The sequence below is a fragment of the Meles meles genome, chromosome 4 (assembly GCF_922984935.1).
Source record: "Meles meles chromosome 4, mMelMel3.1 paternal haplotype, whole genome shotgun sequence".
Lineage (NCBI taxonomy): Eukaryota > Metazoa > Chordata > Mammalia > Carnivora > Mustelidae > Meles > Meles meles.
In genome coordinates, this window is record NC_060069.1 from 39,159,686 (window position 1) to 39,184,476 (window position 24,791).

General features: G+C 38.5%; 1 protein-coding gene across 5 annotated transcripts in view; it reads right to left on the bottom strand.

Annotated features, from left to right (window-relative positions):
* Positions 1–24,791, bottom strand: part of GOLGB1 (golgin B1) — a 123,792-nt gene that overhangs the window by 62,880 nt on the left and 36,121 nt on the right. For 2 of the 5 annotated variants that reach the window (XM_046001728.1, XM_046001732.1), the window contains exons 5-8: positions 21,249–21,377; positions 14,017–14,142; positions 11,688–11,810; positions 10,498–10,611 (exon numbers count right to left, since the gene is read on the bottom strand). In XM_046001728.1, the coding sequence (XP_045857684.1) occupies positions 10,498–10,611; positions 11,688–11,810; positions 14,017–14,142; positions 21,249–21,377 (492 nt within the window). The remainder of the gene's footprint in view (positions 1–10,497; positions 10,612–11,687; positions 11,811–14,016; positions 14,143–21,248; positions 21,378–24,791) is intronic. The other 3 variants (XM_046001729.1, XM_046001731.1, XM_046001730.1) reach the window with 3 other exon arrangements.

Genomic DNA, 24,791 nt, shown 5'->3' on the forward strand with positions numbered 1-24,791 from the left:
CATTAGAAAAATTGGGATCCCATAAAAATACATTAATGTTTATTAAAAAAAAAAGAAAGAAAGAAAGGATGAATGCCCAACTTTTGTAGCAACATGGACGGGACTGGAAGTGATTATGCTGAGTGAAATAAGTCAAGCAGAGAGAGTCAAGTATGGTTTCACTTATTTGTGGAGCATAACAAATGACATGAGGACATTGGGAGGTGGAGAGGAGAAGGAAGTTGAGGGAAATTGGAAGGGGAGGCAAACCATAAGAGTCTATGGACTCTGAAAAACAACCTGAGGGTTTTGAAGGGGCGGGGGTGGCAGGTTGGGGAAACCAGGTGGTGGGTAGTAGGGAGGGCACGTATTGCATGGAGCACTGGGTGTTGTGCAAAAACTATGAATACTGTTTTGCTGAAAAATATATATAAATAAATTTAAAAAAAAAAGAAATCACAAGAAAAATTGGGATCCCAGAAGAAGAAGAAAGAGAGAGGGGGAGCAGAAGGTATATTGGAGAGAATTATTGTAGAGAATTTCTGTAATATGGCAAAGGGAACAAGCATCAAAATCCAGGAGGCACAGAGAACCCCCTCCAAATCAATAAGAATAGGTCCACAACCTGTCATCTAATAGTAAAATTTACAAGTCTTAGGGACAAAGAGAAAATCCTGAAAAGAGCCCAGGACAGGAAGTCGTAACATACAACAGTAAAAATATTAGATTGGCAGCAGACTTATCCACAGAGACACAGCAGCCAGAAAGAACTGGCATGATATATTCATAGCACTAAACAAGAAAAACACACAGCCAAGAATACTATATCCAGCTAGGCTATCACTGAACATAGAAGGAGAGATAAAAAGCCTCCAGGACAAACAAAAACAGAAGAATTTGTAAACACCAAACCAGTTCTACAGGAAATATTGAAAAGATCCTCTAAGCAAAGAGAGAGCCTAAAAGTAGTAGACCAGAAAGGAATAGAAACAATAGACAGTAACAGTCACCTTACAGGCAATACAATGGCACTAAATTCATATCTGTCAATAGTTACCCTGAATGTAAATAGGCCAAACACCACAATCAAAAGACATACGGGGGGCGCCTGGGTGGCTCAGTGGGTTAAAGCCTCTGCCTTCGGTTCAGGTCATGATCCCAGGGTTCTGGGATCGAGCCCCGCATCGGGCTCTCTGCTCCACGGACAACCTGCTTCCTTCTCTCTCTCTCTCTGCCTGCCTCTCTGCCTACTTGTGATCTCTGTCTGTCAAATAAATAAATAAAATCTTTAAAAAAAAAAAAAAGACATACGGAATCAGAATGGATGAAAAAAAAAACAAAAAACCATCAATATGCTTTCTACAAGAAACTTACTTCAGACCAAAAGACACCTCCAGATTTAAAGTGAGGGGGTGGAAAACAATTTATCATGCTAATGGACATCAGAAGAAAGCTGGGGTGGAAATCCTTATATCAGATCAATTAGATTTTAAGCCCAAGACTATAATAAGAGATGAGGAAGGACACTATATCCTACTCAAAGGGTCTGCCCAATAAGAAGATCTAACAATTTTAAATATCTATACCCCTAACGTGGGAGCAGGGAACTATATAAATCAATTAATAACAAAATCAAAGAAACATATCGACAATAATACAATAATAGCAGCGGACTTTAACACTCCCCTCACTGAAATGGACAGATCATCCAAGCAAAAGATCAACAAGGAAATAAAGGCCTTAAATGACACACTGGACCAGATGGACATCACAGATATATTTAGAACATTCCATCCCAATGCAACAGAATACTCATTCTTCTCTAGTGCACATGGGAACATTCTCCAGAATAGATCACATCCTGGGTCATAAATCAGGTCTCAACTGGTATCAAAAGACTGGGATGATTCCCTGCATATTATCAGACCACAATGCTCTGAAGCTAGAACTCAAGAGGAAAGTTGGAAAGAACTCAAATAAATGGAACTAAAGAGTATCCTTCTAAAGCATGAATGGGTCAACCAGGAAACTAGAGAAGAATTGAAAAAATTCATGGAAACAACTGATAATGAAAACACAATTGTTCAAAATCTGTGGGACACAGCAAAGGCAGTCCTGAGAGGTAAATATATAGTGATACAAGCCTTTCTAAAAAAACAAGAAAGGTCTCAAATACACAACCTAACCCTACCCCTAAAGGAGCTGGAGAAAGAACAACAAAGAAAGCATAAATCCACAAGAAAAAAGAGAAATAATAAGGATCAGAGCAGAAATCAATGAAATGGAAACAAAAAACAAAAAACAAAACAAACAAACAAAAAAACAAACCCAAGAGAACAAATCAAATCAACAAAACTAGGAGTTGGTTCTTTGAAAGAATTAATAAGATAGATAAACCCTGGCCAGACTTATCAAAAAGAAAAGAGAAAGGACCCAAATAAATAAAATGATGAATGAAAGAGGAGAGATCACAACCAACACCAAAGAAATACAAACAATTATAAGAATATATTATAAGGAACTATACGCCAGGAAATTTGACAATCTGGAAGAAATGGATGCATTCCTAGAGACATATAAACTATCACAATTGAACCAGGAAGAAATAGAAAACCTGAACAGACCCATAACCACAAAGGAGATTGAAGCAGTCATCAAAAATCTCCAAACAAACAAGAGCCCAGGGCCAGACGGCTTCCCAGAGGAAGTCTACCAAACATTTAAAGAAGAATACATACCTATTCTCTTGAAACTGTTCCAAAAAAAATAGAAATGGAAGGAAAACTTCCAAACTGATTTTAAGGCCAGCATTACCTTGATCCCAAAACCAAACAAGGATCCCATCAAAAAAGAGAATTACAGAACAATATCTTTGATGAACACAGATGCGAAAATTCTCACCAAAATACTAGCCAATAGGATTCAACAGTATGCTAAAAGGATTATTCACCACGACCAAGTGGGATTTATTCCGGGGCTGCAAGGTTGGTTCAACATCCGCAAATCAATCAATGTGATACAATACATTAATAAAAGAAAGAACAAGAACCATATGACACTCTCAATAGATGCTGAAAAAGCATTTGACAAAGTACAGCACCCCTTCCTGATCGAAAACTCTTCAAAGTGTAGGGATAGAGGGCACATACCTCAATATCATCAAAGCCATCTATGAAAGACCCACCGTGAATATCATTCTCAATGGAAAAAAACTGAGAGCTTCTGGCTAAGGTCAGGAACATGGCAGGGATGTCCATTATCACCACTGCTATTCAACACAGTACTAGAAGCTCTAGCCTCAGCAATCAGACAACAAAAAGAAATTAAAGCATCTGAATCCGCAAAGAAGAAGTCAAACTCACTCTGCAGATTCCACTATACGTGGAAAACCCAAAAGACTCCACTCCAAAACTGCGAGAACTTGTACAGGAATTCAGTAAAGTGTCAGGATATAAAATCAATGCACAGAAATCAGTTGCATTTCTATACATAAATAACAAGACAGAAGAAAGAGAAATAAGGGTCAATTCCATTTATAATTGCACCCAAAATCATAAGATACCTAGGAATAAACCTAACCAAAGAGGCAAAGAATCTGTACTCAGAAAACTATAAAGTACTCATGAAAGAAATTGAGGAAGACACAAAAACATGGAAAAATAAAGTACCCATGAAAGAAATTGAGGAAGACACAAAAAAATGAAAAAATGTTACATGTTGATGGATTGGAAGAACAAATATTGTGAAACTTTCTATGCTACCTAAAGCAATCTACACGTTTAATGCAATCCCTATCATAATACCATCCATTTTTTTCAAAGAAATGGAACAAATAATCCTAACATTTATGTGGAACCAGAAAAGACCTCCAATAGCCAGAAGAATAATGAAAAAGAAAGCCAAAGTTGGTGGCATCACAATTCCAGACTTCAAGCTCTATTACAAAGCTGTTATCATCAAATCAGTATGGTACTGGCACAAAAACATACACATAGATCAATGGAACAGAACAGAGAGCCCAGAAATAGACCCTCAACTCTATGGTCAACTAATCTTCGACAAAGCAGGAAAGAATGTCAAAGAAAAAAAGACAGTCTCTTCAACAAATAGTGTTGGGAAAATTGGACAGCCACATGCAGAAAAATGAAACTGGACCATTTCCTTATACCACACATGAAAATAGACTCAAAATGGATGAAAGACCTTAATGTGAGAAAGGAATCCATCCAAATCCTTGAGGAAAACACAGGCAGCAACCTCTTGGACCTCAGCCACAGCAAATTCTTCCTAGGAACATCGCCGAAGGCAAGGGAAGCAAGGGCAAAATGAACTATTGGGACCTCATCAAGATCAAATGCTTTTGCACAGCAAAGGAAACAGTTAACAAAACCAAAAGACAATCAAAAGAATGGGAGAAGATATTTGCAAAAGTCTTATCAGATAAAGGGCTAGTATCCAAAATCTATAAAGAACTTATCAAACTCAACACCCAAAGAACAAACAATCCAATCAAGAAATGGGCAGAGGACATGAACAGTCATTTCTGCAAAGAAGACATCCAGATGGCCAACAGACACATGAAAAAGTACTCCACATCACTCGGCATCAGGGAAATACAAATCAAAACCACAATGAAATATCACCTCACACCAGTCAGAATGGCTAAAATTAACAAGTCAGGCAATGACAGATGCTGGTGAGGATGCAGAGAAAGGGGAACCCTCCCACATTGTTGGTGAGAATGAAAGCAGGTGCAACCACTCTGGAAAACTGTATGGAGTTTCCTCAAAAAGTTGAAAATAGAGCTACCCTATGACCCAGCAACTGCACTACTGGGTATTTACCCTAAAGATACAAATTTAGTGATCCGAAGAGGCACGTACACCTGAATGTTTATAGCAGCAATGTCCACAATAGCCAAACTATGGAAAGAACCTAGATGTGCATCGACAGATGAATGGATAAAGAAGATGTGGTAAATACATACAATGGAATACTATGGAGCCATCAAAAGAAATGACGTCTTGCCATTTGTGAAGACGTGGATGCAACTAGAGGGTATTATGCTGAATGAAGTAAGTGAATCAGAGAAAGACAATTATCATCTGATCTCCCTGATATGAGGATGTGGAGATGCAATGTGGAGGATTTGGGGCGTAGGGGAGAGGGTGGCTGGGTTATGGACATTAGGGAAGGTATGTGCTGTGTTGAGTGCTGTGAAGTGTATAAACCTGGCGATTCACAGACCTGTACCCCTGGGGCTAATAATACATTATATGTTAATAAAAAAATTTTTTTTAATTTTAAAAAACAGTATAACAAACATCAGTGTATCCAACACCCAGGAAAAAGAATAAAACACTACTAATTTTTAAAAAAATGCTATCAATGAGATCCAATGTAATCTAAATACTCTAACAGCTAGGGTAACTGAGGCAGAAGATAGAATTAATGATCTAGAGGACAAACTGATAGAGAAAAAGGATCAGGAGGAGGTCTGGAACAAACAACTTAGAAGCCAGGAAAACAGAATTAGGAAAATAAATGATGCCATGAAACGTTCCAACATCAAAATTATTGGTATCCCTGAGGGGGAGGAGAAAGAAAGAAAACTAGAAGATATAGTTTAACAAATTCTCCATGAAAATTTTTCCAATCTGGGGAATGGAACCAGTGTTTGTGTCCTAGGGGTAGAAAGAACACCCCCAAAGATCAATGAATCTAGGAAGACCTTGAGGCACTTGATTGTAAGACTGACAAATCATAATTTTACACAAGAGCTTTTGAGAGCAAATGGGGGAAGAGATTCCTTACATACAGAGGAAGGCCCATTAGAATAACATCAGATCTGTCCACAGAAACCTGGCAAGCCAGAAAAGGCTGGCAAGACTCAGGGCACTTAATTAGAAGAACATGCAGCCAAGCATACTTTATTCAGCAAGGCTGACATTCAAAATGGATGGAGAGAGAAAGAGCTTCCAAGACCAGCAGGGTTTAAAAGAGTATGTGACCACCAAGCCGGCACTACAAGAAATAGTAACGCGGGCTCTATAAAAGAAGAAAGAACCCAAGGGTGTCATAGAACAGAAATTTACAGAGACAATCTACAGAAATAAGGACTTCACAGGCAACATGATGTCAATAAAAACATATCTTTCAATCATCACTCTCAACATGAACGGCCTAAATGCTCCCATAAAACAGCACAGGGTTGCAGACTGGATAAAACAGGACCCATCCGTATGTTGTCTACAAGAGACACATCTGAAACCTAAGGATACATCCAGACTGAAAGTGAAGGGATGGAGAAGCATCTTTCATACCAATGGGCCTCAAAAGAAAGCTGGGGTAGTGATTCTCATATCAGATAAATTAGATTTTAAACTAAAAACTATAGTCAGAGATAAAGAAGGACACTACATCATTCTTAAAGGATCTATCCACCAAGAAGATCTATAATTATAAATATTTATGTCCCCAATACAGGAGCAGCCAACTACATAAGACAACTGTTAATCAAAATAAAGAGTCATATTGATATGAATACATTAATAGTAGGGGATCTTAACACACCACTCTCACTAACAGACAGATCACCCGAGCAGAAAATCAATAAAGAAACAAAAGCACTGAATGACACACTGGACCAGATGGGCTTCATAGATATATACAGAACATTCCACTCTAAAACAACAGAATACTCATTCTTCTCAAGTGCACATGGAACTTTCTCCAGAATAGACCACATGCTAGGTCACAAATCAGGGCTCAACCGATATCAAAAGATCGAGATTATTCCCTGTATATTCTCAGACCACAATGCTTTGAAACTGGAACTTAACCACAAGGAGGTTTAAAAGGAATTCAAACACTTGGAAGCTAAAGACCACCCTGCTTAAGATGGTTTGGATCAACCAGGAAATCAAAGAACTTAAAACAATTCATGGAAACCAATGAGAATGAAGACACTTCGGTCCAAAACCTATGGGATATGGCAAAGGCGGTCCTAAGGGGGAAATACATAGCCATCAAAGCCTCCCTCAAAAAACTGAAAAATCCAGAAGACATCAGCTTTCTTTACACCTTAAAGAACTGGAGAACCCAATAACAAATTAAGCCAACACCACACACAAGAAGGAAACTAATCAAGATTAGAGCAGAGATCAATGAGATAGAAACTAGAGATACAGTAGAACACATCAATGAAACTAGAAGCTGGTTTTTTGAAAGATCATTAAGGTCGATAAACCATTGGCTAAACTAATCCAAAAGAAAAGAGAGAGGAACCAAAGTAATAAAATTATGAGTGAAAAGGGAGAGATCACAACCAACACCAAGGAAATAGAAACAATCATCAGAAATTCTCATCAACGGTTATAAACCAGTAAGTTAAGCAACCTAGACGAAATGGGTGCATTCCTGGAAAACTATAAACTTCCAAAACTGAATCAGAAAGAAATTGACAACCTGAATAGACCAATATCTAGTAACTAGATTGAAGCAGTGATCAAAAACCTGCCAAAAAACAAGAGCCCAGGAACTGATGGATTCCCTGGAGAATTCAACCAATCATTCAAAGAAGAAATAATGCCTATACTTCTGAAGGTGTTTCAAAAAATAGAAACAGAAGGAAAACTTCCAGACTCGTTTTTATGAAGTCAGCATTACCCTGATCCCAAAACCAGGCAAAGACCCCACCAAAAAGGAGAATTTCAGGCCAATATCCCTGATAAATATGGATGCCAAGATTCTCAACAAGATCCTGGCTAACAGAATTCAACAGTACATTAAAAAGATTGTCCACCATGACCAGGTGGGATTCAGCCATGGGATATAAGGGTGGTTCAACATTCACAAATCAATCAATGTGATAGAATAAATCAATAAGAGAAGAGAGAAGAACCACATGGTCCTCTCAATTGATGCAGAAAAAGCATTTGACAAGACACAGCATTTGTTACTGATTAAAACGCTTCAAAGTATAGGGATAGAGGAAACATTCCTCAACTTCATTAAATCTATCTATGAAAAACCCACAGCAAATATCATTCTCAATGGGGAAAAGCTGACAGCCTTCCCGTTGAGATCAGTAACACGACAAGGATGTCCACTCTCGCCACTGTTGTTCAACATTGTACTAGAAGTCCTAGCAACAGCAATCACACAACAAAAAGAAATAAAAGGTATTCAAATTGGCAAACAAGAAGGCAAACAAGAAGACAAAATCAATGTCCAGAAATCAGTTGTTATCTTATACACTAACAATGAAAATATAGAAAGGGGAATTAGAGAATCGATCCTGTTTACTATAGCACCAAGAACCATAACATACCTGGGAATAAACTTAACCAAAGAGGTAAAGGATCTGTACTCGAGGAACTACAGAACACTCTTGAAAGAAATTGAAAAAGACAAAAAAGATGGAAGAGCATTCCATGCTCATGGATCGGAAGAATAAACATTGTTAAAATGTCTATACTGCCTAAAGCAATCTATACTTTCAATGCCATTCTGATCAAAATTCCACTGGCATTTTTCAAAGAGCTAGAACAAACAATTCTAAAATTTATATGGTACCAGAAGATACTCCGAGTTGCTAAGGAAATGTTGAAAAAGAAAAACAAAACTGGGGGCATCACACTGCCTGATTTCAAGCTTTACTGCAAAGCTGTGATCACCAAGACAGCATGGTACTGGCACAAAAACAGACACATAGACCAGTGGAACAGAGTAGAGAGCCCAGATATGGACCCTCAACTCTATGGTGAAATAATCTTCGACAAAGCAAGAAAAAATATACAGTGGAAAAACGACAGTCTCTTCAATAAACGGTACTGGGAAAATTGGACAGCTATGTATAGAAGAATGAAACTCAACCATTCTCTTACACCATACACAAAGATCAATCGAAATGGATAAAAGACCTCAATGTGAGGCAGGAATCTATCAAAATCTTAGAGCAGAACATAGGCAGTAACCTCTTTGACATTGGCCACACCAATTTCTTACAAGATATGTCTCCAAAGGCAAAGAAAACAAAAGAGAAAATGAACTTGTGCGACTTCATCAAAATCAAAAGCTTCTGCACAGCAAAGGAAACAGTCAACAAAACAAAGAGGCAACCCACGGAATGGGAGAAGACGATCACAAATAACACTACAGACAAATGGCTGATATAAAAGATCTATGAAGAACTCCTCAAACTCAGCACACACAAAACAGATAACCATGTCAAAAAATGGGCAGAAGACATGAACAGACACTTCTCCAAAGAAAACACACAAAGGGTAACACGCACATGAAAAAATGTTCATCATTAGCCATCACGGAGATTCAAATCAAAACCACATTGAGATACCACCTGACACCAGTTAGAATAGCCAAAATTAACAAGACGGTAAACAACAAGTATTGGAGAGGATGTGGAGAAAGGGGAACCCTCTTACACTGTTGGTGGGAATGCAAGTTGGTGCAGCCACTTTGGAAAACAGTGTGGAGATTCCTTAAGAAATTAAAAATAGAACTACCCTATGACCCTGGCAATTGCACTACTGGGTATTTACCCCAAAGATTCAGATGTAGTGAAAAGAAGGGCCATATGGACCCCAGTGTTCTTAGCAGCAATGTCCACACTAGTCATCAGGGAGATTCAAATCAAAACCACATTGAGATACCACCTGACACCAGTAAGAATGGTCAAAATTAACAAGACAGTAAACATCAAGTTTTGGGAGAGGATGTAGAGAAAGGGGAACCCTCTTACACTGCTGGTGGGAATGCAAGTTGGTGCAGTCACTTTGTCTGTCAAAGAAATAAAATCTTTTAAAAAAATGAAAAATAGAGCTTCCCTATGACCCTGCAATTGCACTACTGGGTGTTTACCCCAAAGATACAGATGTAGTGAAAAGAATGGCCATCTGTACCCCAATGTTCATAGCAGCAATGTCCACAGTTGCCAAACCATGGAAAGAACCAAGATGCCCTTCAATGGACGAATGGATAAAGAAGATACGGTCCATACATACAGTGGAGTATTATGCCTCCATCAGAAAGGATGAACACCCAACTTTTATATCAACATGGACGAGACTGGAAGAGATTAAGCTGAGTGAAATAAGTCAAGCAGGGAGAGTCAAATATCATATGGTTTCACTTACTTGTGGAGTATAAGGAATAACATGGAGGACACTGGGAGATGGAGAGAAGTGAGTTGGGGGAAGTACGAGGGGGAGACAAACAATGAGAGACTGTGGACTCTAAGAAACAAACTGAGGGTTTTGGAGGGTGGTGGGGTGGGGGGGATGGGTGAGCCTGGTGATGGGTATTAAGGAGGGCACGTATTGCATGGAGCACTGGGTGTAGTGCATAAACAATTAATTTTGTAACACTGAAAAAAAAAAAGATTCACTCTCTCTCTTCCCCTCTGCCCCTTCCCAACCCCCCAAAATAACTAATAAAAACAAGCTGAAAATGAATACTTCACTCCCAAGGCAGGCAGTAAAGATCACAAGGCAGTACCTGGTTTTTCTGTTCAGCAGTAGTCAGCTCCTGTTGCAGCAAGCCCACGACCTGAGCACGGCCCAATAAGGCTTCTTCATGCTCTTCAAGCTTCCTCTGCAGCACCTTTAATTTCTGAGAAGGAAATGTTTTAGATACAGTGTGCTAAACCAGTGAACACCGTTATCTGTTTACCTTTCAAAAGATCATGTAGATTTGTGTATTTAAGAGTTCTGAATGTTGAGGATGGCAGATTAAAGAGTGGGACACCAGCATGCCATGCTCCCCATCCAGCCCCCCAAAAAAAGAATCTCCAAAAATAACTTCTCCAGTACAGTGACAACAGCTAAACTGAGACACAAGTAAGCCCCTGAATTAGGGAGTCTTTTTAACTATTCGAGAAAATGATACAACCACTTTTAAAACTATAGAGTCAATGTCCTACATCTCAGTAACATAAGTGCATGTATATCTCACTCACCAATGAAAACATTCTATGCAGGCAAGAACCTTCTCTTCTAGCTTTCATGCACAGGACATGCACTCGATAAACATTTGTTGGATAAATAAATCAATAATACATGTATACATTAATATTCCAATTCAAAAAGTATATTCTGAAGGATTACTTAGAATATGGAAGAAGTTTTCATTCAAAAACAATGAAATGGATCAACCATGAAATACCACTAGAGCATTTTTGGTTACCACACTACACTACACACACATAAAAATAAATACCTTGGAGTCAGTAGATGATAAAAACAATGAAGCCAATTTCCAAAATATACTCAATTATTTTTTTAAGAATAATCAATTTAATAAAAGACTTTATGTTTCAAAATCACTCCTTTTCATTTAATTTTTTGGAAGTTTAAAACTAGCTTCATTGATTTGAAGCTTTGGATCAGGTGCTTAATGAAGCTACAATTGGCAAACTGAAGAAAAACTGATTTCTGACTACCACATACATTCGCCAATTAAAGCCAGCTTTTGAGTACCAACAACCTGGTTAGAGGCATAAAAGGCAAGGTAAGGACAAGAAAAAAATAAATATTAATATGCAACAGATGACAAGACCACCCAAAAGAAGCCAATTAAGGAGCACACTAAGACCAAGTGGAGAGCAGTATGTAAGGGTAGAAAAGGGGCTGTGATCATTTTAAATGTTAACCAAATGACAGTCATTCTACTAAGTTTTAGCAACACACCTGTTGCATCTCTGTTTCCACATCTGCCTGGGTTACTAACTGAAGAAGCTCATCTTCATGAAGACGAACTTGTGTTTCAAAGCGGGCATCTTTCTCTCGGACCACCTGCTGCATGGAACTCAACTAAAGACACACACCAAAGAAACTATACACGTTACACTCCCCAAATATTGCACAAACAAAACTCACACCCTATTCTTCCAAGATGAACACTAAGAACTGATAGGCAATAGATTTTAATTAAATTTTTAATGTTAAGGATGAGAATGCTGGAAGAGAGATAGGTATGCTTGACAGTAACTTTCCAATGTAAGAGAAATCCTACTATGAAACTCAGAAATCAGCCCAAATACAAATTCTGATTAAAAATTACATTTGCATGGTTATTAGAAACTTAAATATACAAGAGGTATATTTTTCAAAAGTACTACAGAGATTAGAATATTAAAACTACAAAGTGAAATTGGATTTCTGTGAAGTCCTAGGCACGTTAATAGCACATACATTCAGTGAAACTGTCATGCCCTGTAAGACAAACTTCAAACTAAAAGATCTTTTATTCAAAATTCTCTACAACTGGAATAAATCCCATCTGATCGTGGTGAATGACTTTTCTTAATTTATTGTTGGATTCGTTTTGGTAGTATTTTACTGAGAATTTCTGCATCCATATTCATCAAGAATGTTAGCTAGTCTTCAAAGAACTGCTTCTACCAAAGAACTTCATGTATTTCCAAATCCACACCACCTCCCCAGACAGCTATTTTCAGCTGTCATTACTTGCTAGTTTCTAGATCATCCTCACTTGTAACTGGCTCTTAACAGAATAAAATGGAAGTAAGTTGACTATAAGCTATTTAGTACCAGTGTTTTAGCTTTGTTTTGTTTTGAGGATGTGGATGTCTGCAGATGAATGCCTGCTTATTTACTTCCTTAAGATCTGTAATTGAGCATTCTGACCTAATCTTAACTTGCCCATTTTGTATGGGCATTTCAACCATTGCTAATTTCTCAATTTGTGACTTCTTGAACGGCTCTCCTTCTAGGTAGGAAAAAATCTTCATAATTTTTTTGATTCTCTGAATTCTGACATTACTATGAATTTGGAATCCTGTGTTGCAAATGTACAGGCACTGGTGTCCTTCACTAGCCAAATGCATCTACACATCCTTTCCTATAAATGTACCATATTCGTTTTTCTCTCTGTGATTTTTGCTCAGACCATTTCCCACAAATGGAATACGTTCAACCATCTTTTTGAGATTTTATCTATCCATCATAGTTTTGCCTAAATCCTAAGTTTTCCATGTACCTTCCTTGGTTGTCACACTCATGGTAACCTCTTTGACCTCTTAAAATACTTTACATTTGTGTTGATGCTTACTATTCACTTACTCTGAATGGCTTGCATTATGATGGACCTGTTAATATATTTATATTCTTGGCTTTCCATGTTTTAAGCCACTCATAAAAATCACATTTTGCATTTCTCTATCATACATTGTATATAGCCCTTGCACATAAAAAGGATACAATAAAAGCTAATAGATAAAAGCAAGGATTTCAAGATACATTATTTAACTGTATGCACAGCAGCAGGCCATCCATGGACAGAAAACATCATTAATACCTTAAGTTACCAAAAAATGAAAAACATTCAATGGAAAAGACTAACTATCATGCAAAGATACTTCTTTTGTGAAAGATACTTTTTTTTGTGAAAGAAAGTTTCACAAGTCAAAAACGTTCTCAAAGGAAGAATGCAGAGGTGGGTGGTCAAAATGGAAATTTAGAAAAACAGACAGAAGGAGTTGAGAATGCCAGTTCAAACTGTCTGATCCTGGTATCAGAAATAAATATGAGGAATATTACATATTAGTGCCATATAACACCAAATCACATAACCTATACTACTTTCTCATTATATGCCCACTAAGTAACCTTCTGATTATAATTTAACTTCCTATTAAAGTTTTACTACAGGGAAAGAATGGACATAATCATTTGTATTTCTTTTGGTTTATCTACCAGTCTCTTTCAAACAATTTGAGTCCATTCCTAAGAGACTGAATTTCTGTGTGCTATTAAAACCAACTTTCAGGCTTGTATAACTAAGAAACAGCCATAAAACAGGCTATGGCAAATTCATCAAGGTAAATGATACTTCTAATTTCTTCTACTACTATACACTTCTAATTTCTACTACAACATTTTAGCTATTATACTTTTATATACTGAGGTTTTAAAAAATGACTGTCTGAATTGGCTTGTTACCATCAGACTTTCATGATTCTTTATTCTAATACTCATGAGGTACCTTCCAACCTACCTGAGCCGCTTGCTCTGCCTGCGTCTGACTGAGCTGGGTTTTCAGAGTGCTAATGAGTTCCTCCTTCTCTTGGAGCTGTTGCTTCATCATTAAAAATTCTTCCATCTCTGTTGAACTCTTATCAAACTGGAGACACAGAAGGAAAAAAAGTATTTATTTAAACAAAAGAATTAGCACTCCTAATTCTTTGACCTCCCTTTCTCAATTGCCCAAAATACCTACCAATATCCTTCTAATTTGCACTTAATACAAAAAAGAACTACATGTGCTGGGGTTTTTTAAAAGTAATTATCAGAATTATTTGTCAGAGGAAAACAAAAGCAACAGCAGCTCTTTTTCAACTTATCTGAATCCTCATATCGAAACAATACAACTAAATAGTAAAACCAAAAACCCATGGACAATATTTATAATAAAATTCAGAAGGCAGTCCCTCAAACCCCAAAATACAAGCAGGTAGAGTAAACCACCAAAAGGCACAAGACCTGCATGGTATTAGCATCTATGCAAGAGGAAGCAGGCAGCAACAGAGCAACATTAATGGCCAGGAGAACAGGAAAACCCCAAAATAGCCAACGAGTTCTTACTGGAAAGCACAGTTGGCCAATCTTAGAACAGCAGCTTAAACTGGCAGGGCTTCCCCATTCTCCAATAATGGGTAAATGCAAGGGGTCCAAGTAAGTAAGACTAAAAGGCTAGAACAGCTTAGCTCCTCTGAATTCTCAAAACTGCCTCATCAGGGCTCTCTTCTAAGACATGGACCAGAAATAAGAAGAAACTTCTAGAAGTGAAATAAAAATTACGCAGAAGAGAGAGAACAGAAACAGAAGAAAAAGGTCTGTACACATGCTGTATAATTCATTATCAACTAGCTACATATGGCTCCAGAATGCTTGAAATATGACTAATGCAAATGAATTTAATTATTAATATTATTTAATTTTTTTTATTTTTTTATTAATTTATTTTTATTTTTTTATTTACAGCATAACAGTGTTCATTGTTTTGGCATCACACCCAGTGCTCCATGCAGTACCTGCCCTCCCTATTACCCACCACCTGGTTCCTCAACCTCCCACCCCACCCCACCCCCCCCCGCCGCCCCTTCATAACCCTCTGGTTGTTTTTCAGAGTCCATAGTCTCTCATGGTTCATCTCCCCTTCCAGTTTCCCTCAACTCCCTCTCCTCTCCATCTCCCCATGTCCTCCATGTTATTTGTTATGCTCCACAAATAAGTGAGACCATATGATACTTGACTCTCTCTGCTTGACTTATTTCGCTCAGCATAATTTCTTCCAGTCCCGTCCATGTTGCTACAAAAGTTGGGTATTCGTCCTTTCTGATGGAGGCATAATACTCCATCGTGCATATGGACCACATTTTCCTTATCCATTCATCCGTTGAAGGGCATCTTGGTTCTTTCCACAGTTTGGCGACCGTAGCCATTGCTGCAATAAACATTGGGGTACAAATGGCCCTTCTTTTCACTACATCTGTATCTTTGGGGTAAATACCCAGCAGTGCAATTGCAGGGTCATAGGGAAGCTCTATTCTTAATTTCTTCAGGAATCTCCACACTGTTCTCCAAAGTGGCTGCACTAACTTGCATTCCCACCAACAGTGTAAGAGGGTTCCCCTTTCTCCACATCCTCTCCAACACACGTTGTTTCCTGTCTTGCTAATTTTGGCCATTCTAACTGGTGTCAGGTGGTATCTCAATGTGGTTTTAATTTGAATCTCCCTGATGGCTAGTGATGATGAACATTTTTTCATGTGTCTGATAGCCATCTGTATGTGTTCGTTGGAGAAGTGTCTGTTCATATCTTCTGCCCATTTTTTGATATGATTATCTGTTTTGTGTGTGTTGAGTTTGAGAAGTTCTTTATAGATCCTGGATATCAACCTTTTGTCTGTACTGTCATTTGCAAATATCTTCTCCCATTCCGTGGGTTGCCTCTTTGTTTTGTTGACTGTTTCCTTTGCTGAGCAGAAGCTTTTGATCTTGATGAAGTCCCAAAAGTTCATTTTTGCTTTTGTTTCCTTGGCCTTTGGACACATATCTTGAAAGAAGTTGCTGTGGCTGATATCGAAGAGGTTACTGCCTATGTTCTCCTCTAGGATTCTGATAGATTCCTGTCTCACGTTGAGGTCTTTTATCCATTTCGAGTTTATCTTTGTGTACGGTGTAAGAGAATGGTCGAGTTTCATTCTTCTACATATCGCTGTCCAGTTTTCCCAGCACCATTTATGGAAGAGACTGTCTTTTTTCCATTGAATATTTTTTCCTGTTTTGTCGAAGATTATTTGACCATAGAGTTGAGGTTCTGTATCTGGACTCTTCACTCTGTTCCACTGGTCTATGTGTCTGTTTTTATGCCAGTACCACGCTGTCTTGGTGATCACAGCTTTGTAGTAAAGCTTGAAATCGGGTAACGTGATGCTGCCAGTTTTGTTTTTGTTTTTCAACATTTCCTTAGAAATTCGGGGTCTCTTCTAACTCCATACAAATTTTAGGATTATTTGCTCCAGCTCTTTGAAAAATATTGGTGGAATTTGGATCGGAATGGCATTAAAAGTATAGATTGCTCTAGGCAGTATAGACATTTTAACAATGTTTATTCTTCCAATCCAAGAGCATGGAACAGTCTTCCATCTTTTTGTGTCTTCTTCAATTTCTTTCATGAGTGTTCTGTAGTTCCTCGAGTACAGGTCCCTTACTTCTTTGGTTAGGTTTATGCCCAGGTATCTTATGGTTCTTGGTGTGATAGTAAATGGAATCGATTCTCTAATTTCCCTTTCTGTATTTTCATTGTTAGTGTATAAGAAAGCCACTGATTTCTGCACATTGACTTTGTATCCTGCCACGTTACTGAATTGCTGTATGAGTTCTAGTAGTTTGGGGGTGGAGTCTTTGGGGTTTTCCATATAAAGAATCATGTCATCTGCGAAGAGAGAGTTTGACTTCTTCTTTGCCAATTTGGATACCTTTGATTTCTCTTTGTTGTCTGATTGCCGTTGCTAGACCTTCTAATACTATGTTGAACAAGAGTGGTGAGAGTGGGCATCCTTGTCGTGTTCCTGATCTCAACGGGAAGGCTGCAAGCTTTTTCCCATTGAGGATGATATTTGCTGTGGGTCTTTCATAGATAGATTTTATGAAGTTCAGGAATGTTCCCTCTATCCCTATACTTTGAAGCGTTTTCATCAGGAACGGATGCTGGATTTTGTCAAATGCTTTTTCTGCATCCATTGAGAGGACCATGTGGTTCTTCTCTCTTCTCTTATTGATGTGTTCTATCACACTGATTGATTTGCGAATGTTGAACCAACCTTGCAACCCAGGGATGAATCCCACCTGGTCATGGTGGATAATCTTTTTAATGCGCTGCTGGATCCTGTTTGCTAGGATCTTGTTGAGAATCTTTGCATCCATATTCATCAGTGATATTGGTCTGAAATTCTTTTTGGTAGGGTCTTTGCCTGGCTTGGGGATCAGGGTAATGCTGGCTTCATAAAAAGAGTCTGATGGACATTGGGGAGGGGAGGTGAACCATAAGAGACTATGGACTCTGAAAAACAACCTGAGGGTTTTGAAGGGTCAGGGGTGGGAGGTTGGGGGAACAGGTGGTGGGTAATAGGGAGGGCACGTTTTGCATGGAGCACTGGGTGTTGTGCAAAAACAATGAATACTGTTATGCTGAAAAAAATAAATAAAATGGGAAAAAAAAAGAGTCTGGAAGTTTTCCTTCTGCTTCAATTTTTTGGAACAGCTTCAGGAGAATTGGGGTTATTTCTTCTTTGAAAGTTTGGTAGAATTCCCCAGGGAATCCATCAGGTCCTGGACTCTTGTTTTTTGGGAGGTTTTTGATCACTGCTTCAATCTCATTGCTAGATATTGGTCTATTCAGGTTGTCAATTTCTTCCTGGTTCAATTTTGGGAGTTTGTAGCTTTCCAGGAATGCATCCATTTCATCTAGGTTGCTTAGCTTATTGGCATATAACTGTTGGTAATAATTTCTGATGATGGTTTCTATTTCCTTGGTGTTAGTTGTGATCTCTCCCTTTTCATTCATAATTTTATTAATTTGGGCTTTCTCTCTTTTCTTTTGGATTAGTGTGGCCAATGGTTTATCGATCTTATTGATTCTTTCAAAAAACCAGCTTCTAGTTTCATTGATACGTTCTACTGTATCTCTCGTTTCTACCTCATTGATCTCTGCTCTAATCTTGATTATTTCCCTTCTTGCATGAATATTATTTAATTTTAATTAATTGAACTGTAAGTTATTTTCCCATTAAGTACAACTATATTTCACCTTATTGCATAATGTCTAGTACTCTTTTTTTTTTTTTAAAGATTTTATTTATTTATTTGACAGAGAGAGAGATCACAAGTAGGCAGAGAGGCAGGCAGAGAGAGAGGAGGAAGCAGGCTCGCTGCGGAGCAGAGAACCCGATGCGGGGCTCGATCCCAGGACCCTGAGATCATGACCTGAGCTGAAGGCAGCGGCTTAATCCACTGAGCCAGCCAGGCGCCCCAATGTCTAGTACTCTTAAATTGTTATACAAGTAACAAGGGTGCATGCTCTTCCTAGTATTACAAGAAACTCATTCAGTTTGAAAGATTTTTTTCCTACATACTCACGTATCATTGTAATGTATTTATTTGAATACTTCATGCAGATAGCATGAGTCACAGTTGATACTTAAGCAGATCTTAAGAAAAACGATGTTTCAGCCCTCGGTTCAGTTATTAGGAAGCTTTTACATATGTCTGGAACAATTTAAGTGTATTAATCTATTTTCTCAACTGGATATTTTATGAAATCTAAACAGAGAAGAAGTATTTCCAATGAGAATTTATTAATCCAAATTGAGATACAATGTAAAAATACACACCAAATCAGACAATGCAAAAATAAATAAATAAAATAACACAAAAATAATCATTCTATTAATCTCAAAAGTATATTTTGAATATATTGAATATATATATAATGAAATACATTGTTAAAATTAATTTTACCTATTTCTGCTACAAAATTTTAAATTCTACATGTGGCTTACATTATATTACTATTGCACAATGTTGGTATAGGCCAAAGTGAAGGAGAGGAGAAAGAAAACCAGGAAATCCAGCTGCCAAATATTTGGACACAATACAAAAAGAACAAAAGAAAGAGGTCTGCTAAGTAAAGAAAAGCTTTCCTGAACCAAGGCTACTTCCAAAAGTTTAGAAAAATTAATTGCCCACGAAAGTGAGGAATATCAAAGGGTCAAGGTGAAACTTCATACAAAGTTACTATTAAAAAAAAAAAAGGCTAAGGAGCAAAACAATATAGAGATAATAACAGACCAGAGGCATGTTCAAAAAACAAATCAAAACTGTACTCTATCTCAAAATGTATTTTAAAAATTAAGAAAATTGTATAAGACACAGAAAAACAGCATAATCAGAATCAGAAAAATCAGAAATGAGATGACTGAAATTAGGAAAAATTTCATATGTATGAAAAAAATTCAAAAAAAGAAGTTTAAATAAGAAGGAACACAAAAGTAAATAAACACAAAACAGAAAGACTTAGGTGAAGGACAAATAAAGAAGAAACTTTAAAATGAACAAAGAAATAAAAAGGAATTGAGAGTAATTGACAAATACTAAAGATAATCAAAGAAGGAACATACAGATATTAGAAGTCCCTAGATAAGAAAACAGACCAAATACCACAAACTATATAATTTTTTAAAAATTAATATATAATGTATTATTAGCCCCAGGGGTACAGCCCCAGGGGTACAGGGGTATCGCCAGGTTTACACACTTCACAGCACTCACCATAGCACATACCCTCCCCAATGTTCATAACTTAAACACCCTCTCCCGACCCTCTGACCCCCAGCAATCCTCAGTTTGTTTTCTGAGATTAAGAGTCTCTTATGGGCAGCAGCTCTTTCTGCCCACGGGTCCTGTCCCCGTGCTTTTATAAACCACCATTTTGCACCAAAGATGTTTCAAGAATTCTTTCTTGGTCATCGGCTCCGGACATCAGCCCACCGCACCTCACCTAGGTTCTAGAACTTCATCAAAGGCACTGAGGATCAAAGGTGAGTGAGTCAGGACTCCTACCTTCAAACAGCTGAAAGTCCAGCAGGTATGACAAGCACATACATACATAAATATATAATAATAAAAGATCTCTAATAGAAGCTTCATCAAATCATATGAAAACACAAACTGAGGAGAACTACTTTTTCCTACAACGATCCTGAAAAATACAGAAGCGAGATTTTGTGAAAGAGATGGAAAGAACTGACATCTTGAAGTTCCTCTAACGGACTGTACTTTATGCAGATTCTCTTATTAAATCCATTTTTCCAATGAGAAGACTAGGACTCAACTGAGCTCTTAATGCAAGTCTGCCTAGCTCTAAAGCTCATGCTCTTTCAGATGAGTAATGATGTGCCCAGAGAAAAACAGGGAGACACTACTCATGACTGAAGGAACAAAAGTGAACATGGACCCAGGAATTCTGCCACAAGTGAGAGGAGAGAATAACGCCATGTGACTACAGTAGAGAAGGTGATGGGAATACTAGCTAAAAATACATTTGGGGAAAGTCAGTTGTTACTGGATTGAGAAGGGCGTTCTAATCATTAGCAAGTAATCTGACTTAAAATTCTGTAATCCCAGGGCGCCTGGATGTCTCAGTTGATTAGCATCTGCCTTCAGCTCAAGTCAGGATCCCTGGGTCCTGGGATTGAGCCCCACATCGGGCTGCCTGCTCGGCGGGAAACTTGTTTCTCTCTCTCCCACTTCCCCTGCTTGTGTTCCCTCTCTTGCTGTGTGTCTCTCTGTCAAATAAATAAATAAAATCTTTAAAAAAAAAAAAAAAGAGTCTCTTATGGTTTCTCTCCCTCCTGATCCCATCTTGTTTCATTTTTCCCTTCTCTGAAAAAAATTCTTCTGAAATAAAAATATGTGAAACCATATATTAAAGGGCATACTGGATCTCCACAAACCTCAACCAAGAATGGCAAACACTCAATTACTAGACTTAGGTAGGAAGGAAAGGAAGTTGATGAGAGAAGGAAAGGGAAGAAGAAAGTAAATTGATACATACATAGGTAAATATCCATTGGCCATCTAGAAAAATGTATTTGTCATATAATAATCTACTGGGTTTTAGCAATTCATCAACTTAATGACTAAAAGGTGACTTAACACCCCTACCTGTATAGTTTGCTCTGCCTGTGCCTGGGAAAGTTGGGCTTGCAAACAGCTAATTAGTTCCTCCTTCTCCTGGAGTTTATGTTTTATCTTTTCTACTTCTGTCTCTTCCTCCGTAGAACTCTTATCATGCTGAAAAGGAAGGAGATAAAGTCATTTATTTAAAAGAACTATAGGGGCGCCTGGGTGGCTCAGTGGGTTAAAGCCTCTGCCTTCGGCTCAGGTCATGATCTCGGGGTCCTGGGATCGAACCCCACGTCAGGCTTCTCTACTCAGCAGGGACCCTGCTTCCCTTCCTCTCTCTCTGCCTGCCTCTCTGCCTACTTGTGATCTCTGTCAGGTGAATAAATAAAACCTTTAAAAAAATAAATAAATAAAGAACTATAATTAATACATATTCGATCTTTTGCTCTAACTTGCCCTATAACCATTTGATTATAGTTTTATAAATGGGAGCAAGAAATAACACCTGACCTAACAACCAGGAAGGAATCTTAAGAGTCTTCCCATTTTAAAGTATGGCCACGTAGCTCCTCTTAGATTCATCCTCCCTCAGATAACAGCTATCAACTCTGGACATGATAGAAAAATAGCTACTTGAAAATGCAAGAGGACAACCAAAATCTGGAAGATACTGGAAGGCAGTCAATACTTTGAAGAAATGACATCAAGTTTCCCTTTTTATGGTATTTAGTCTGAGAACAAAACCAGTCAGCACCACACAGGACTAAAACTTTCAATAGAAAACTTATCCCACTGCCTTGAAGAACCAGAGGACAGAATCCAGGAATGCACAGATGCTGTTAAGTGAGGAGCAAAACATCATACAAGACTTACTAAGAGGAAATCCAAATCTTTCAGGTCTGCTGTTTTCCCCAAAAGCTCTTCCTCAGACTGAACCAGACTCTCCCTCCCTACTAAATTCACCACACTAAAATCAACCAATTCTGCTTCTTAGAACTACACAAAATAATTTTATACTTTCTTCTACATAACTGTTGGTCAAACATCTGAGGATTGCCCTAATCTCTTCAACTATACTTTTCAGAGAATATGTAGCTCTATAATGGGTATACAAGAGTGTACAGCTGCTATGACTGAAACATAGAAATCATTTGATTCAGCCCTCTTATTTAACAAAGGGAAGAAATGAAGCTCTAAGTGTTGATTTGTTTAAGGTCTCAGGCCTTAAAAAAAAAAAAAAGCAGAGTATAAAATAGATAATTTAAGAGGAAGAGGGAAGATGGTGGAGAGCAGAGGCCCCTCATTTCACCTGGTCCCTTAACTTCAGCTAGATATCAAATCATTCTGAACACCTGTGAATTCAATCTGAGATCTAAGAAAAGAATGGCTGCAATTCTACAAATAGAAAATCTACCACTTTCTGCGAGGTAGGAGAAGAGAAATGAATGGGTATATACCAGAAGATAAACTGATGGGGAGGGAGTCTCAGGAAGCCAGCTACTAGAAAGTGATATAGCAGCGGAGTGCAAAATCACAACTTTTAGAAGTGTGCTCCAGTGGGGGACATCCCTGCAGGTCAAGTGCTCAGATGGCAAAGTAGGACACAATCCTAGATGGGACAGTGTGGTCTCAGGATCCTGTGGTCACAGAACAAATGGGCGTTTGCGAGTGCAGCAGAGTTCCCAAGCACTGGAGCAGGGAAGCAGACTACAATTATTAGCAAGCCCCAGAGTGGCCTCTCAGCTTGTGTTCCCATAAACCTGAACCGTGCCACTGTGTATCGACCACTCTCCCAGCAGGGATGCAGAAAGCAGCAAAACCATTGTGAGACCCTGCTTCTTCCCCAGGGAGGAGCAGGGCAGGTACAGGCATGATGAGGCAACCACTCCCTGAGCAGGGGCCCAGAAAAGCAGCCAGCCTGGTCTGACCAGCACCCTCTCTCCTGGGAGGATTGGTGCAGGGGTGTACCATAAGAATCTGTAGTTTGGTGCACACAATAGGGAATGACTGCTTTTCCATGAGGTTGTGCTGAAGAGTGGGGCCTCGATCTTTAGCTCCAGGGCTGGAGATTAGGGTGCCACCATTTCTTTCTTACCCTCTAAAGCAGCACAAAGAGCCTGAAGGAAACAAAAGCCACATAAAGCAACCCTAAGCAACTTACACTGAGTCCGGCCCCATGGCAAGGGGCACTGCAACTCTGCCCAGGCAAAGACACCTGAGAATCAGTGCAAAAGGCCCTTTCCCCAGAGGACCAGCAGGAACACTAGGTTAAAACCAAGTTTATGGATCACACAAAACTGAAAAACTCCTGCACTAGGGGAAAACAGTATATAGAACTCAAGGGTTTTCTTCTCACAATTCTTTAATCTTTCAGTTTAAAATTTTCCTTTTTTTCCCTTTCAACTAGCTTATTTTATCAACTCTCTTTAAATCTTTTTTTAATTTTCATTTTACATTTACATTTTATGGATTTCTTCTTCTTTTTTTTTATAATTTTATTTTCTTTTATTTGTTTATTTACAGCATAACAGTGTTCATTGTTTTGGCATCACACCCAGTGCTCCATGCAGTACATGCCCTCCCTATTACCCACCACCTGGTTCCTCAACCTCCCAACCCCCCGCCCCGTCAAAACCCTCTGGTTGTTTTTCAGAGTCCATAGTCTCTCATGATTCATCTCCCCTTCCAGTTTCCCTCAACTCCTTCTCCTCTCCATCTCCCCATGTCCTCCATGTTATTTGTTATGCTCCACAAATAAGTGAGACCATATGATACTTGACTCTCTCTGCTTAACTTATTTCGTTCAGCATAATCTCTTCCAGTCCCGTCCATGTTGCTACAAAAGTTGGGTATTCATCCTTTCTGATGGAGGCATAATACTCCATTGTGTATATGGACCACATCTTCCTTATCCATTCATCCATTGAAGGGCATCTTGCTTCTTTCCACAGTTTGGCGACCGTAGCCATTGCTGCAATAAACATTTGGGGTACAGATGGCCCTTCTTTTCACTATATCTGTATCTTTGGGGTAAATACCCAGCAGTGCAATTGCAGGGTCATAGGGAAGCTCTATTCTTAATTTCTTCAGGAATCTCCACACTGTTCTCCAAAGTGGCTGCACTAACTTGCATTCCCACCAACAGTGTAAGAGGGTTCCCCTTTCTCCACATCCTCTCCAACACACGTTGTTTCCTGTCTTGCTAATTTTGGCCATTCTAACTGGTGTCAGGTGGTATCTCAATGTGGTTTTAATTTGAATCTCCCTGATGGCTAGTGATGATGAACATTTTTTCATGTGTCTCATAGCATCTGTATGTGTTCGTTGGAGAAGTGTCTGTTCATATCTTCTGCCCATTTTTTGATATGATTATCTGTTTTGTGTGTGTTGAGTTTGAGAAGTTCTTTATAGATCCTGGATATCAACCTTTTGTCTGTACTGTCATTTGCAAATATCTTCTCCCATTCCGTGGGTTGCCTCTTTGTTTTGGTAACTGTTTCCTTTGCTGTGCAGAAGCTTTTGATCTTGATGAAGTCCCAAACGTTCATTTTCACTTTTGTTTCCTTGGCCTTTGGAGACATA